The sequence below is a fragment of the Saccopteryx bilineata genome, chromosome 12, assembly GCF_036850765.1.
Source record: "Saccopteryx bilineata isolate mSacBil1 chromosome 12, mSacBil1_pri_phased_curated, whole genome shotgun sequence".
NCBI lineage: Eukaryota > Metazoa > Chordata > Mammalia > Chiroptera > Emballonuridae > Saccopteryx > Saccopteryx bilineata.
The window spans coordinates 50789041-50803465 of NC_089501.1; the positions used below are offsets into that span (position 1 = coordinate 50789041).

Sequence of the window (14425 nt, forward strand, 5' to 3'; positions counted from 1 at the left end):
GTCTTTTGATCGGATCATTTAATCCATTTACATTTAAAGTTATTGATATGTATTTGTTTATTGCCATTTTATTCTTTAAAACTGTATTTCTCTTTTGCTATATTCTTTTTCTCCTTTGATCTGTTTACAACAGGCCCCTTAGCATTTCTTTTTTTTTTTTCATTTTTCTGAAGCTGGAAATAGGGAGAGACAGTCAGACAGACTCCCGTATGCGCCCAACCGGGATCCACCCAGCACACCCACCATGGGGCACCGCTCTGCCCACCAGGGGGTGATGCTCTGCCCATCCTGGGCATCGCCATGTTGCGACCAGAGCCACTCTAGCGCCTGAGGCAGAGGCCACAAAGCCATCCCCAGCGCCCGGGCCATCTTTGCTCCAATGGAGCCTTGGCTGCGGGAGGGGAAGAGAGAGACAGAGAGGAAGGTGCAGCGGAGGGGTGGAGAAGCAAATGGGCGCTTCTCCTGTGTGCCCTGGCCGGGAATCAAACCCGGGTCCTCCGCACACTAGGCCGACACTCTACCGCTGAGCCAACTGGCCAGGGCCCCCTTAGCATTTCTTGTAGCATTGATTTGGTTGTAGTGAATTCCTTGAGGTTTTTTTTGTTTGGAAAGCTTTTTATTTCTCCTTCAATTTTAAATGATAGCCTTGCTGGATAAAAAGTAGTCTTGGTTGTAAGCTCTTGTTCTGCATTACTTTGAATATTTCTTGCCATTCCCTCTGGCCTCAAGTGTTTCTGTTGAGAAGTCGGAAGTCATCCTTATGGGGGCTCCTTTGTAGTTGATAGCCTTTTTTTTATTTTTTTTTATTTTTTTTAATTTTTTTTTTCATTTTTCTGAAGCTGGAAACAGGGAGAGACAGTCAGACAGACTCCCGCATGCGCCCGACCGGGATCCACCCGGCACACCCACCAGGGGCGGTGCTCTGCCCCCCAGGGGGCAATGCTCTGCCCATCCTGGGCGTCGCCATATTGCAACCAGAGCCATGCCCAGCGCCCGGGCCATCTCTGCTCCAATGGAGCCTTGGCTGCGGGAGGGGAAGAGAGAGACAGAGAGGAAAGCGTGGCGGAGGGGTGGAGAAGCAAATGGGCGCTTCTCCTGTGTGCCCTGGCCGGGAATCGAACCCGGGTCCTCCGCACGCTAGGCCGACGCTCTACCGCTGAGCCAACCGGCCAGGGCCGATAGCCTTTTTTTCTCTAGCGGCTTTTAATATTTTCTCATTATCACTTAGCCTTGGTATTTTAATTATGATGTGTCTTGGTGTAGATTTCTTTGGGTTTCTCTTTAATGGAGTTCTCTGTGCTTCTTGAACTTGTGAGACATTTTCCTGCCTTAATTGAAGGAAGTTTTCAGCTTTCATATGTTTGAACAAAGTCTCTATCCCTTGTTCTTTCTCTTCTTCTTCAGGAACCCCTATGATGTGGATGTTATTTCTCTTCATGTTGTCACAGAGCTCTCTTAGAGTTTCCTCAGACTTTTTGAGTCTCTTTTCTTTTTTCTGCTCTGCTTTTGTGCCTTCATTTATCTTGTCCTCTAACTCGTTGATTCGATTCTCAGCTTCATCCATCCTGCTTTTAATTCCTTCCATTGTGTTCCTAATTTCTGATATTGTATTTGTAATTTCTGACTGATTCTTTTTTATTATTTCAATGTCTTTTTTTATATTTGTTATCTCTTTATTTAGGTGTTTGTAATGACCATCTATTGTTGTTCTAAGATCTTTGAACATCCTAACAATTGTTATTTTAAACTCTGCATCTGGTAATTTGGTTATATCTGACTCATTTAGGTCCTTTTCTGGGGATTTCTCTTGCTTCATTTGTGTTGCATTTCTCTGCCTTCTCATTTCTGTGTAAAAGAAGGTTTTGGCCACTGGAGTCCACTGAGTGTGGCCTCTGTTCTCTAGGTGTGGTCTCCAGATAGTAAATTTTTAAGGCTTTGTGGACTAGGAGCCAAAATTGAGGCTATTATGTAATTACTATGTAACAAAAAATAATATGGTTTTCCAGAAAATTTCCACTGATGAAATGTAAAACTTTATTTATAGACACTAAGATTTGAATGTTATGATTTCATATATAACAAAATATCATTCTTCTATTTATTTCTTTCTTCACCATTTTAAACCATTCTCAGTTTATAGGTTATACAGAAATGGTGGTAGGACAGACTTGGCCCACTGGCCAGTTTGCCAACCCCTGTTTTAAGGGTGTAAATAAAACCTCAACAAAATTCCATTGGTAGGTATTATGCTTAATAGACCATGATTTCTGAATACAATGCAACTAGATTAGAAGTTAATACCAAAAGGTAAATCTAAGAAATTGTTGAAATTTGATAATTTTGTTTTTTAGAGAGAGCAAGAGGAAGAGTAACAGACAGTAAGGGAGAGAGATGAGATGCATTAACTCATAGTTGCATCACCTTAGTTGCTCATTAATTGCTTTCTCATATGTGCCTTGACTGGTGGCTATAGAAGAGCCAGTGATCCCTTGCACAAGCCAGTGACTTTGGGCTCAAGCCAGCGACCATGGGGTCATGTGAAATTTGGTCATTTTAAAGCGCATTGTTAAGTAGCTCATGGGTTAAAGAATAAATTTTATGGAAATTTGTAAAGTCCTAGATCTGGATGATGATGAAGTCACATATCAAAATTTGTGAGAGGCCCTGGCTGGTTGGCTCAGTGGTAGAGCGTCGGCCTGGCGTGCAGGAGTCCCAGGTTTGATTCCCGGCCAGGGCACACAGGAGAAGCGCCCATCTGCTTCTCCACCCCTCCCCCTCTCCTTCCTCTCTGTCTCTCTCTTCCCCTCCTGCAGCCAAGGCTCCACTGGAGCAAAGTTTGCCCGGGCGCTGAGGATGGCTCTGTGGCCTCTGCCTCAGGCGCTAGAATGGCTCTGATTATGGCAGAGCGATGCCCCAAGATGGGCAGAGCATTGCCCCCTGGTGGGCATGCTGGGTGGATCCCATTCGGGTGCATACGGGAGTCTGTCTGACTGCCTCCCCGTTTCTAGCTTCGGAAAAATACAAAAAAGAAATAAATAAATTTGTGAGATAGAATTAAAGTGGTAATATGAGAGAAATTTATGTCCTTATTTATATTAGAAAGAAATAAAATTCTATTCTTCTAATATAATCTAAGGATCATTAATCAGATAAGTATCTGCCTTTCTTACAGTTACCAAATGAGCAACAGTAAATACAATAAAAATAGATCATTTTTTAAAAGTGGAAATTAATGCAATAGGAAAAGTGATACAGTGGAGGAAATAAACAAGTAAATTTGTTCTTTGAAAACAAATTAACAAAATAGACAAACGGCTGGCAAGAGTGATTAAGAGGAGAAAGAGAAAACCGAAATAAACAATTTTATAAATTAAAAGTTGGATACAACTGTAGATACTGTAGGTTACAAGTTAGCCAAAGGTGATTTTATAATGCCCGGGTATTTCAGTTAGGGAAGAGCAGTCTGACCAATGTACTGAGACAACTGGTGATTGTATTTTGAAAGAAAAAAAGGAACCTTGATTTTTATCTCTCATCCTTTATAAAAATTAACTCGAAGGGAATCACAGACATAAATGTAAAAGTTAAACTTCTGAAAACCTCAGATTTGCAAGCCTGGGTTAGGAAAAAGTTCCTTGGATCAGTTACAAGAAGCATGAACCATGAAAGAAAACATTGGTACTAGACTTAAAAATGTAGAACCTTTACTCTTTGAAAGATACCACCGAGAAAATGAAAAGGCAAACCAGATTGTATTTAGAATTTTCACAGCACAATTTGAAAGCCAACTTCTTTTTTTTTCCCCCCAGAGAGAATCAGAGAGAGGGATAGATAGGGACAGACAGGCAGGAACGGAGAGTGATGAGAAACATCAATCATTAGTTTTTTGTTGTGGCACCTTAATTGTTCATTGATTGCTTTCTCATATGTCCCTTGACCATGGGCCTTCAGCAGACCGAATAACCCCTTGCTTGTACCAGCGACCTTGGGTCCAAGCTGATGAGCCTTGCTCAAACCAGATGAGCCCACGCTCAAGGTGGCGACATCGGGGTCTCGAACCTGGGTCCTCCGCATCCCAGTCCGATGCTCCATCCACTGCACTACTGCCTGGTCAGGCGAAGGCCAACTTCTTGACATGTATGAATAGGTCAACATACATATATGTGAATTGATGCATATGGCAAGGGATCTGAACAGACATGTCTCAAAAGATGATGTACAGATGATCAATACGCATATGCAGTTGTGCTCAAGTTACTAGTCATGGGGAAAGTGAAAACTAAAATGCAGGTCATGCCATTACACAGCTACTGGGGTAGCTAAAATAGAAAGACCAACAACACTAAGTGTGGATCTCTCCTACTACTGAGGAGTGCAAAATGATATTACCACTTTGGGAAACAGTGTGGTAGTTTCTTATTCAGTTAAACACTTACCATATGAACCAGCAGTTAATTGTACTTGTAGGTATTTACTCAAGAGAAATGAAACCATGTGTTTACAAAAGGTCTTGCCAGTTTTGGTTATACCATCTGTGCCTATTTTCTCTGTAAAATAAGCATGATGTTACCTCCTACAGAGGGTCTTTACAAGGTTTATCGTTAGCACCACCCTGACACATGCTTTTCAAATGATGTCTTTTACATTATATAACATTGTTATAATACAAAAATATATTGACATTTGTTCTCTTTAAAGCCATCTTGATCTTAGCCAAAGGCTAAATTAATGACTCTATCTAGTCTTTTATAAAAGTGCTTCCCCTTTAAGGTTACAAATTGACCGCTTTTGTCTCTGTGTGTCTCAAAGGTGAGTGATTTCACGTGGAGCCACGATGGGACTCAAGCGCTTATTTCATATCGAGATGGGTTTGTCCTGGTTGGTTCTGTCAGTGGACAAAGACATTGGTCATCTGAGATCAACTTGGAAAGTCAAATCACATGTGGCATATGGACTCCTGATGACCAGCAGGTAATACATCTTGAATATGGGTGTGTAATGTTAAAACCCTGAAAGCTCAGGAGGAAATGAGTTAGACATTACCTACCACAAGGGGGAGGAAGAAGGGGTGGGGAGTTGGCTCCAAAGCCTTTTAAAGAACCACAAAGGGGAAGGACAATGACAGTGTACATATAAATATTAAAATGAAAATTTGAAATGAACCATAGACTGGAAAAATATTATTTCCCACCAATGTGTTAATATTGGATTAACATTTTAATTATAGAATATATTGAGACAAATTTAGTTTTAAATCAATATAAAAAGCCCATTGATAAGTGGATAATGGACATAAATCATTTTTTAAAAAAAATTTAGTAATCATATGGTAAAAAAGTAGTCTCAGGGAAAAAATGCAAAATAGCACAGCAAGGATATGTTTTCAGTTACTAGCAAAACTAGTGATTAATACAGATGATTTTGATTATTGATAAGAATACAGTCAAATAAGCATTCTCATTCATTGCTAGTACCAGAGTGTATTGGACATTTAAGAAAGCATTTTGGTGTAGAATATGTCAAAAGTCTTAAAAAATGTCATCCACTTTGTCCTGTTAATATACTTTAGGAATTTATCTAAAAGGAACAAAGGGAAGAAAATAACAGCTCCTCATTAAAGCATTCTTTATGGTAGTAAAAATTTGGCAGTAGCCTATTTGTTTAAAAATAGGATGGTTAAGTAAACTGTGGTGTAACCACTTAAAGTATTACGTAGGAGTTACTTAAATTGTAGATTGTGGTTAAACAGATGGTGTAATAATCTGGAAGAGCTCTTATGATAAAACACTAAGAGAAAAAGTCAGGATTCTAAGTGGTAAATGTGGTATGATGACCACATCGTGAACACCCGGGAGAAACTGTGTGTGTGGTGTGAGGAACGAAGGAAGGGAGTCCACCTGCCGTGAGCACCTTGTGATTCTATGGTGATGAGCCTCTGGGCCATTTTTTATAAACAATCTCAAAATTTTATTTAATGTGCCTGTTCTACTTTCATGCTAAAACAATATATAATAATCTAATAAAATTATCTATTGATCATGGATTTTTAAATATTGTGTTGACTAGTTAAAATCTTTGTAAATATAAAACTTGTGTTTTCCAAGTACATTAGAATCCTTAAAATGCAAGAACAGGTCATACCAGAAGTTGCAGTGTAATTTAGTAAAAGTAAGTGGTATAATATGGAACTATTACTTTTATTTTGAATCACTTTTTCTTTTACTGAATTGCTTTCCTCTCATCACTATATGTTTCATGTTTCCATTTTTTCAAGTAGAAATGGTCAGTATTTTATTCTTCTCAAACTTAGAGTTGTGAGAATTCTAGCCCTGGCTGGTTGGCTCAGTGGTAGAGCATCGGCCTGGCGTGCAGGGGTCCCGGGTTCGATTCCTGGCCAGGGCACACAGGAGAAACACCCATCTGCTTCTCCACCGCTCCCCCTCTCCTTCCTCTCTGTCTCTCTCTTCCCCTCCTGCAGCCAGGGCTCCATTGGAGCAAAGTTGGCCTGGGTGCTGAGGATGGCTCCATGGCCTCTGCTTCAGGCGCTAGAATGGCTCTGGTTGCAACAGAGCGATGCCCCAGATGGGTAGAGCATCACCCCCTGGTGGGCATGCTGGGTGGATCCCGGTCGGGCGCACACGGGAATCTGACTGCCTCCCCGTTTCCAACTTCAGAAAAATACAAAACAAACAAAACAAAAAAAACTTAGCGTTGTGAGAATTCTAGAAAGATCATCTCAGCTCTACATTTTTTCCCTTGCCCACCCCCAAAGGCCTCTGATTATCCAGTAACATGCGTGTGTCCAAATGAAGCATTTGGGTTTATGTATGACAGCGTTTTATTTTGTAGCTTTGTACTGTCCATAGAGTCTCAAAGGGAAACGGGCCACAATCCCTTACTTGCACGGTCACTGACCTCTCCCTGCAGCTCCTCCTCTGTGACAGGGATGTGACACAGAAGCCTAATCCCCAGGGTTTTGTAATGATCAAGTGAAGAAACAAGTGAAGTCACTTAACAATAGATAAGTGGAAGTCTTGGGTTCGCATTCTTCCCTCGCCTAGACTGGTGGAACCCGCCAGGCTTTTGTCACAGTCCCCGGCTGAGCTTGGCCCCCCAGTGTCTCCGGCAGACTGCACACCCAGAGTGTGATAGGCACCAGACCCGGAGATGCTGGGGCACAGCCAATCAGGCTTGGCCCGTCTTTGAGGTACAAGCAGTCATTGAGGAGACAGACACGGCAGCATGTGCTGCGTCCTGGAAAAGTCGCTGAGCTAGCAGGCAGCTTGGTGTTATGGGCGTGACAGTGGAAACAGGCTGCAGCTTCCAAGCCAGGCACTGGGGCTTGGTTTCTTTGACCCTTTGGGAAGCCGAGAGAGTGGCGTTGGCGGGTGGTTGGGCTCCTGGCCCACAACTTCTGTCCCCACGACTGCCCTTCCTGGTTCTGTACTTCAGGCTAATGGGCAAGAGCTGTTCAAGGAAAGTGCTTGCTGTCTGCTTTAAAAGGCAGTAGGTCACTTGCAAGGAGGGTCCTTGGAAGAACTGAACACAGAGAAGAAAGGTATGGGATACCTTTGTGGGTCAGGTTTGAACTGAGACACAGAAAGACAATATTCCTTTTTCATCTCTGTCACACGTATCTCTCTTGTTTTGAAAATTTTTGATGAAAAGAGTATGCCTTGACCAGTGGAAGTGCAGTGGATAAAGCGTCAACCCAGACTGCTGGGATCACTGGTTCGAAACCCTGGGGTCACTGGCTCTGAGCATGGGCTTATCAGTGTGAGGTGGCTGGCTAGCAAGGGAATTGTCCACATGATCCCAAAGCTTACCAGCTTGAGCCCAAAGGTCGCTGGCTTGAGCAAGAGCATGCTGGCACAGCCCCCATCAAGGCACGTGGGAGAAGCTCATGTACAGCTAAAGCGAAAGCAACTATGAGTTGATGCCTCTCACCCTCGCTCTCCCTTCCTGTCTTCTTCACTCGCTCTCTCAAAAATTAAAAAAAAATATGAGAAAGAATGAAGACAGCCTAATGATAGTAATGTATGTTTAAAGTGGTGCCTGCACAGTCTCAAGGTGTGGACTGCAAGAGGCCACTGTGTCTCTTCCTGTCCCCTGGACAACGCATGCCCTTCGTGTAGTTAGACAGCCTCCATGGTGAAACCACCTCCTCACATCTTGAGATAGTTCTGTTCATAATGGGATTTTAGGCTGCTTCCTGTTAACTCTTTAAAATATAAGCAGTACTGTTTAATAAGCTGTGAGTTTGAAGTCCCCGTTTTTTCCTATTTGTCATGTATTTTCTTTATTCTAAAGTGGTGATTTATATACCCTTTGGGAGTTGTAGACAACTTGAATATCAAATAGAAATTGGGAGCCTATTCCTAAGAAAACTGTGCACATACACATACATGATTATATGCATTGCTTTGCGTAGAATTTTGGTAGCTCATAGATTCCATCCATGGATTCTTCTCTTTCAAATCCTGATGTAGATAGTTTAGAGGTGACATTTGGGGTAATCTTTCGCAGCTGTTTTTTTATTGACTTAGGAAGGGAGAGAGAAACATCAATCTCTTTTTCACGTGTACATGCCATCATTGGCTGATTCTTGTATGTGCCCTGACCAGGGATTGAATTTGCGACCTCAGCATGTCAGGAAGATGCTCTAACCAACTGAGTTATCTGACCAGGGTCTTCCCTCAATTTTTGTTCTGCTCATATTCAGACATTACAAATATAAAAATTGAAGACAGATTTCAAACAATCCAACTTTACACCTCAAAGAACTAGTAAAATAAATAACAGACAATCCAAAGTTAGCAGAAGGAAGAAAACAATGATTAGAGCCCAAGTAAAATGAAATGAAAAATAGAAAAACAATAGAAAAATTGCTCTGGCCAGCATGCTCAGTTGGTTAGAGTGTTGTCTTGATATGCCGAGGTTGTGGGTTCGATCCCTGGTCAGGGTGCATATTATTAGGGTGTGTACGGAAAGTGACCAACAAGTGCACAACTCAGTGGTCAGCAAATGAATGCTGCGCGCTCTCTCTCTCTCTCTCTCTCTCCTTCTCCCTCTCTGTCTCTCAAATCAATTTTAAAAATTTTAAGCCTTGGCCCTGGCCGGTTGGCTCAGTGGTAGAGCATCGGCCTGGTGTGCAGGAGTCCCGGGTTCGATTCCTGGCCAGGGCACACAGGAGAAGCGCCCATCTGCTTCTCCACCCCTCCCCCTCGCCTTCCTCTCTGTCTCTCTCTTCCCCTCCCACCGCTGAGGCTCTACTGGAGCAGAGTTGGCCCGGGCACTGAAGATGGCTCTGTGGCCTCTGCCTCAGGCGCTAGAATGGCTCTGATTGCGGCAGAGCGATGCCCCAAGGTGGGCAGAGCATCGCCCCCTGGTGGGCAGAGCGTCGCCCCCTGGTGGGCATGCCGGGTGGATCCCAGTAGGGCGTATGTGGGAGTCTGTCTGACTGCCTCCCCGTTTCCAACTTCAGAAAAATACAAACAAACAAAAATTTAAGCCTTAAATAAGTAAAATAAATTAAAAAAAAAATCAATAGTCTGACCAGGCGGTGGCACAGTGGATAGAGCATTGGACTGGGATGCAGAGGACCCACGTTTGAGACCCCGAGGTCACCAGCTCAAGCACGGGCTCATCTGGTTTGAACAAGACTCGCCAGCTTGAGCCCAATGTTGCTGGCTCAAGCAAGGGGTTACTCAGTCTGCTGTAGCTCCCCGGTCAAGGCACATATGAGAGAGAAATTAATTAACAAGGTGCCGCAGCAAAGATTTGATGTTTCTCATTTCTCTCTCTTCCTGTCTGTCCCTAGCTGTCTCTCTCTCTCTCTCTTTGACTCTCTCTGTCTCTGTCACACAAAAAAATCAATAAAACTCAGAGTTGAGGTTTTTGAAAAGAGCAACAAAATTGAAAAACCTTTTGCTACACTGAAAGAAAGAGATGACTTCAAATAAAAAAATCAGTAACAGAGGAGGAGACATAATCACCAATGTCACCGAAATAATAAGCATCATTAGAGACTACTCTGAACAATTACAAGCTAACAAATTGGATAATCTTAATGAAACAAATAAATTCCTAGAGAATAAAAGCCTACCAATATTAAATCATGAAGAAATAGAAAATCTAAACAGACCTATAATTAGTAAGGAGATTAAATTAGTGATAAAAAAAAAACCTCCCAACAAAAAAAATGCCAGTGCCAGGTGGCTTCACTATTGAATTCTGCCAAACATTTAAGGAAGAATTAATACCATTTCTTCTCAATCTCAATTTTATGAGGCCAGTATCACCCTGATACCAAAGCTAAAGACACTATAAGAACAAAAATATTACCAATGTCCCTGATGAACCTAAGTGCAAAAATCCTCAACAAAATACTAGCAGACTGAACTCAACCACACAGTAAAAGAATCCTGCACAGCACTGGCTGGATAGCTCAGTCATTTGGAGCATTTTCCCAAGGTGCAGAGGTTGCCAGTTCAGTACCTGGTCAGGGCACATGCAGGAACAGAGCGATGTTTCTGTCTCTCTAAAATCGATCAATTTTTTTTAAAAGAATTATACACATAGGTCCTGGCCGGTTGGCTCAGTGGTAGAGCGTCGGCCTGGCGTGCAGAAGTCCCGGGTTCGATTCCCGGCCAGGGCACACAGGAGAAGCGCCCATCTGCTTCTCCACCCCTCCCCCTCTCCTTCCTCTCTGTCTCTCTCTTCCCCTCCCACAGCCGAGGCTCCATTGGAGCAAAGATGGCCCGGGCGCTGGGGATGGCTCCTTGGCCTCTGCCCCAGGCACTAGAGTGGCTCTGGTCGCAGCAAAGCGGCGCCCCGGAGGGGCAGACCATCGCCCCCTGGTGGGCATGCCGGGTGGATCCCGGTCAGGAGCATGCGGGAGTCTGTCTCTCTGCCTCCCCGTTTCCAACTTCGGAAAAATACAAAAAAAAAAAGGATTATACACAATAATCAAGTAGGTTTTATTTCTAGGATGCAAGGACATTCAGCATATGAAAATGAATTGTGATATTCTGCATTAACAGAATATGGCATAAGGACCACAAGATCATCTCAATAGATGCAGAAAAAGTATTTGACAGTTCAAAACCCTTGCATGATAAAAACTCTCAACAAACTAGGAATTGAAAGAAAAGATTTCAACATAATAAAATCCATGTATGAAAATTTCACAGCCAATATGCTCAACAGTCAAAAACTGAAAGCTTTTCTTCTGTTGTCAGAAACAAGATGAGGATGACTTCTCTCCCCACTCCTAGTCATCATAGTACTGGAAGTCTTAGCCAGTCAGGCAAGGGAAAAGGAGGCATTCAAATAGGAATGGGAGAAGTAAAACTTTTTGGTGTTTGCAAATGATGTGAATATGTAGAAAACCCTAAAGAGTACACACATACACACGTTAGAATAAATGAATTCATTGAAGTTGCAGGATACAAAATCAATATACAAAAATTAGTTACCATACATTTCTATATACTAGCAGTGAACTATCTGAAAAGGAAATTAAGAAAATCCCATTTATAATAACATCAAAAATAATAAAATACTTAAGAAGAAACTTAACCAAGGGGGTGAAAGACTTGTACACTGAAAATTACAAAATGTTGAAAGAAGGCCCTGACCGGTTTGCTCAGTGGTAGAGCGTCGGCCTGGCGTGCAGAAGTCCCGGGTTCGATTCCCGGCCAGGGCACACAGGAGAAGCGCCCATCTGCTTCTCCACCCCTCCCCCTCTCCTTCCTCTCTGTCTCTCTCTTCCCCTCCCACAGCCGAGGCTCCATTGGAGCAAAGATGGCCCGGGCGCTGGGGATGGCTCCTTGGCCTCTGCCCCAGGCACTAGAGTGGCTCTGGTCGCAGCAAAGCGGCGCCCCGGAGGGGCAGACCATCGCCCCCTGGTGGGCAGAGTGTCACCCCCTGGTGGGCGTGCCAGGTGGATCCTGGTCGGGCACATGCAGGAGTCTGTCTGACTGTCTCTCCCCGTTTCCAGCTTCAGAAAAATACAAAAAAACAACCAAACAAAAAACAACAACAACAAAATGTTGAAAGAAATTAAACACCAGTAAGTGGAAAGACATCTTGTGTTCATGGGTTAGAAGACTTAAATTGTTAAAATCTTCATACTAAATGCAATCCATATAAAAATCTCAGGGTATTTTTTTACATAAATACAAAAAAAATTCTTAAAATTTAAATGAAACCACAAAGGGCTAGGAATAACCAAAGCAATCTTGAGAGTGAAGAACAAAACTGGAGGATTCACATGTCCTGATTTTAAAATATATTACAAATCTGCACTAAATAAAACAGTCTGACATTAGCATAAATACAGACATAGGGGCCAGTAAAACAATATGGATATCCATGAAATTAACGCACGCATCCTACAGTCAAATGATCTTCAACAAGGGTGCCAAGAACACACAATAGGAAAGGACAGTCTCTAACAAAGGGAGCTAGGAAAACTAGATATGATCATGAAGAAGAACATTGGACTCTTGTCTTACGTCGTGTAAAAAATCAATTGAAAATGAATTAGAGACTTAATTGTAAGACCTTGACACTGTAAAACTCAGAACTGAGATCACTAGGGAAAATGACATTGGTCTTGGCAATGACCTCTTGGATGTGACACCAACAGCAAAATGAAACAAGTAGGACTGTAACAAACTAAAAGGTTTTTGCACTGCATAGAAAACAACAGAGGAAAAAGGTAACTTCAGGAACGGGAGAAGATATTTGCAAGCCATATATCTGAAAAGTAGTTAATATCCAAATATATAGGTAGTTCTTTCAACTCAATATAAAAAAACAAAACAAAGTACTAAATAACCAGATTTAAAAATGGGCAAAGGATTAGAATAGACATTTCTCCAAAAAAGTCATCCTAGTGACCAACAAATAGATGAAAAATGCTCAACGTGATTAATCATGAGGGAAATGCATATCAAAACCAGGATCAGATATCACCTCAAACCTGTCAAGATGGCTGTAATAAATGTTGGTGAGGAAGTGGAGAAATTGGAACCCTTGTACACTGTTGGTGAGAATGTAAAATGTTGCAGCTGTTAACGGAAAACCATATGGGAGTTCCTCAAAAAATTGAAAGCAGAACTACTGTGTGATCCAGAAATCCCCCTTGTGGGTACTGTCCAGTAGAATTGGGTGTAGGGTTTTGAAGAGGTACTTGTACCCCATATTCATCGCACCCTCATTTACAATAGCCAAGATGTAGAAACAGTGTAACTGTAAATGTTCATCAACCAAAAAGAGAATATGTGTATATACACCAAAGAAATAATGAAGCCTTCTTTAGAAAGGAAGGCTGAGTAACACGTGGATAAGCCTTGAGGAACATTGTGCTAAATTAAATAACCCAGTCTCTGATGGCCAGGTACTGCAGGATCTCACTCACTTGAGGAATCCAAAGTAATCAAACCCATAGACGCAGAGAGGAGAAGGGGAGCGGCCCAGGAGGGATGGGGGGGAACAGGGCCTCTGCTGTTCAGTGGGTGGAAAGTTTCAGTTGTGCAAGACGATTACGAACTATCGAAATGATCCCTGAAGTATGGTGCTGGGCCACACGGTGCCTGCAGTCACCCGGACTGTACTGTGCGTGTGAGAACGTGGGGCGTGTGACGCAGAACCCCTCCCTGAATGCCAAGATTTGTCTAGATAGCTGAACTGCAAAGCTGAGCTTACGAGGGTGGCATTTCTGAGCCACGAATGCATTTCTGCTCACAACCCCATCCTTAGCATTGAAGTCTATCCACGTGTCACATTGGAGGGAGGTGATGTGTGCTACTACCAGTGACGGACACTCTCCTGACTAAATTCTAGGCAGCCCCTGCTGAGCCCTCTTCTTAACTAGGCCTCAACTTTGGCCTAGAAAACTAGATTCCCATCACAAATGATTTCTCTCTCTCTCTCTCTCTCTCTCTCTCTCTCTCTCTCTCTCTCTCTCTCTCTCTCTCGTGCACGCACGCACAGACTTGAACAAACACTAGCATAGTTCTGTCAACTCAAGGCTGTGTTGCTAGAGATGACAACTCCAGCCCTTTAAGTTCTTGCCTGGTAAAGCTCAAGGCTTCCAAACAACCCCTGACAGTAGGGTGTCTGTGGGAGGGTCCTTCCCCAACTTGGATAAGCAGCAGTTTGCAAGCCCAGATGACCTAATCACGTGGGCAAACCCGCCTCCTGCTTTCTGTGACTTTCCCCTTTGCTGACTCTGGCCGAATCCCTTCCTGCCTTCCTACTTCCCGCTCCCTCATTGTCCCTTTAAAATGCTCAGTCAGTCGTCTCTGCAGAGATGGGACTTGTGGAACTTGATTTCAGTTCAGGCTGGACTCTTCAGTATTGGAGTCGTTATTACTGGTTAAAATCTGTCCTTTATCCTGACCAGGTGGTGGCGCAG

At 42.9% G+C, this 14425-nt stretch overlaps 1 protein-coding gene across 3 annotated transcripts in view; it reads left to right on the top strand.

Annotated features, from left to right (window-relative positions):
• TULP4 (TUB like protein 4) overlaps positions 1-14425 on the top strand; it is a 184734-nt gene that overhangs the window by 119618 nt on the left and 50691 nt on the right. For 2 of the 3 annotated variants that reach the window (XM_066248421.1, XM_066248422.1), the window contains exon 4: positions 4810-4971. The exons of the other annotated variant lie outside the window; for it this stretch is intronic. In XM_066248421.1, coding sequence (XP_066104518.1) covers positions 4810-4971 — 162 coding nt within the window. The remainder of the gene's footprint in view (positions 1-4809; positions 4972-14425) is intronic. 3 annotated transcript variants of the gene reach the window in all.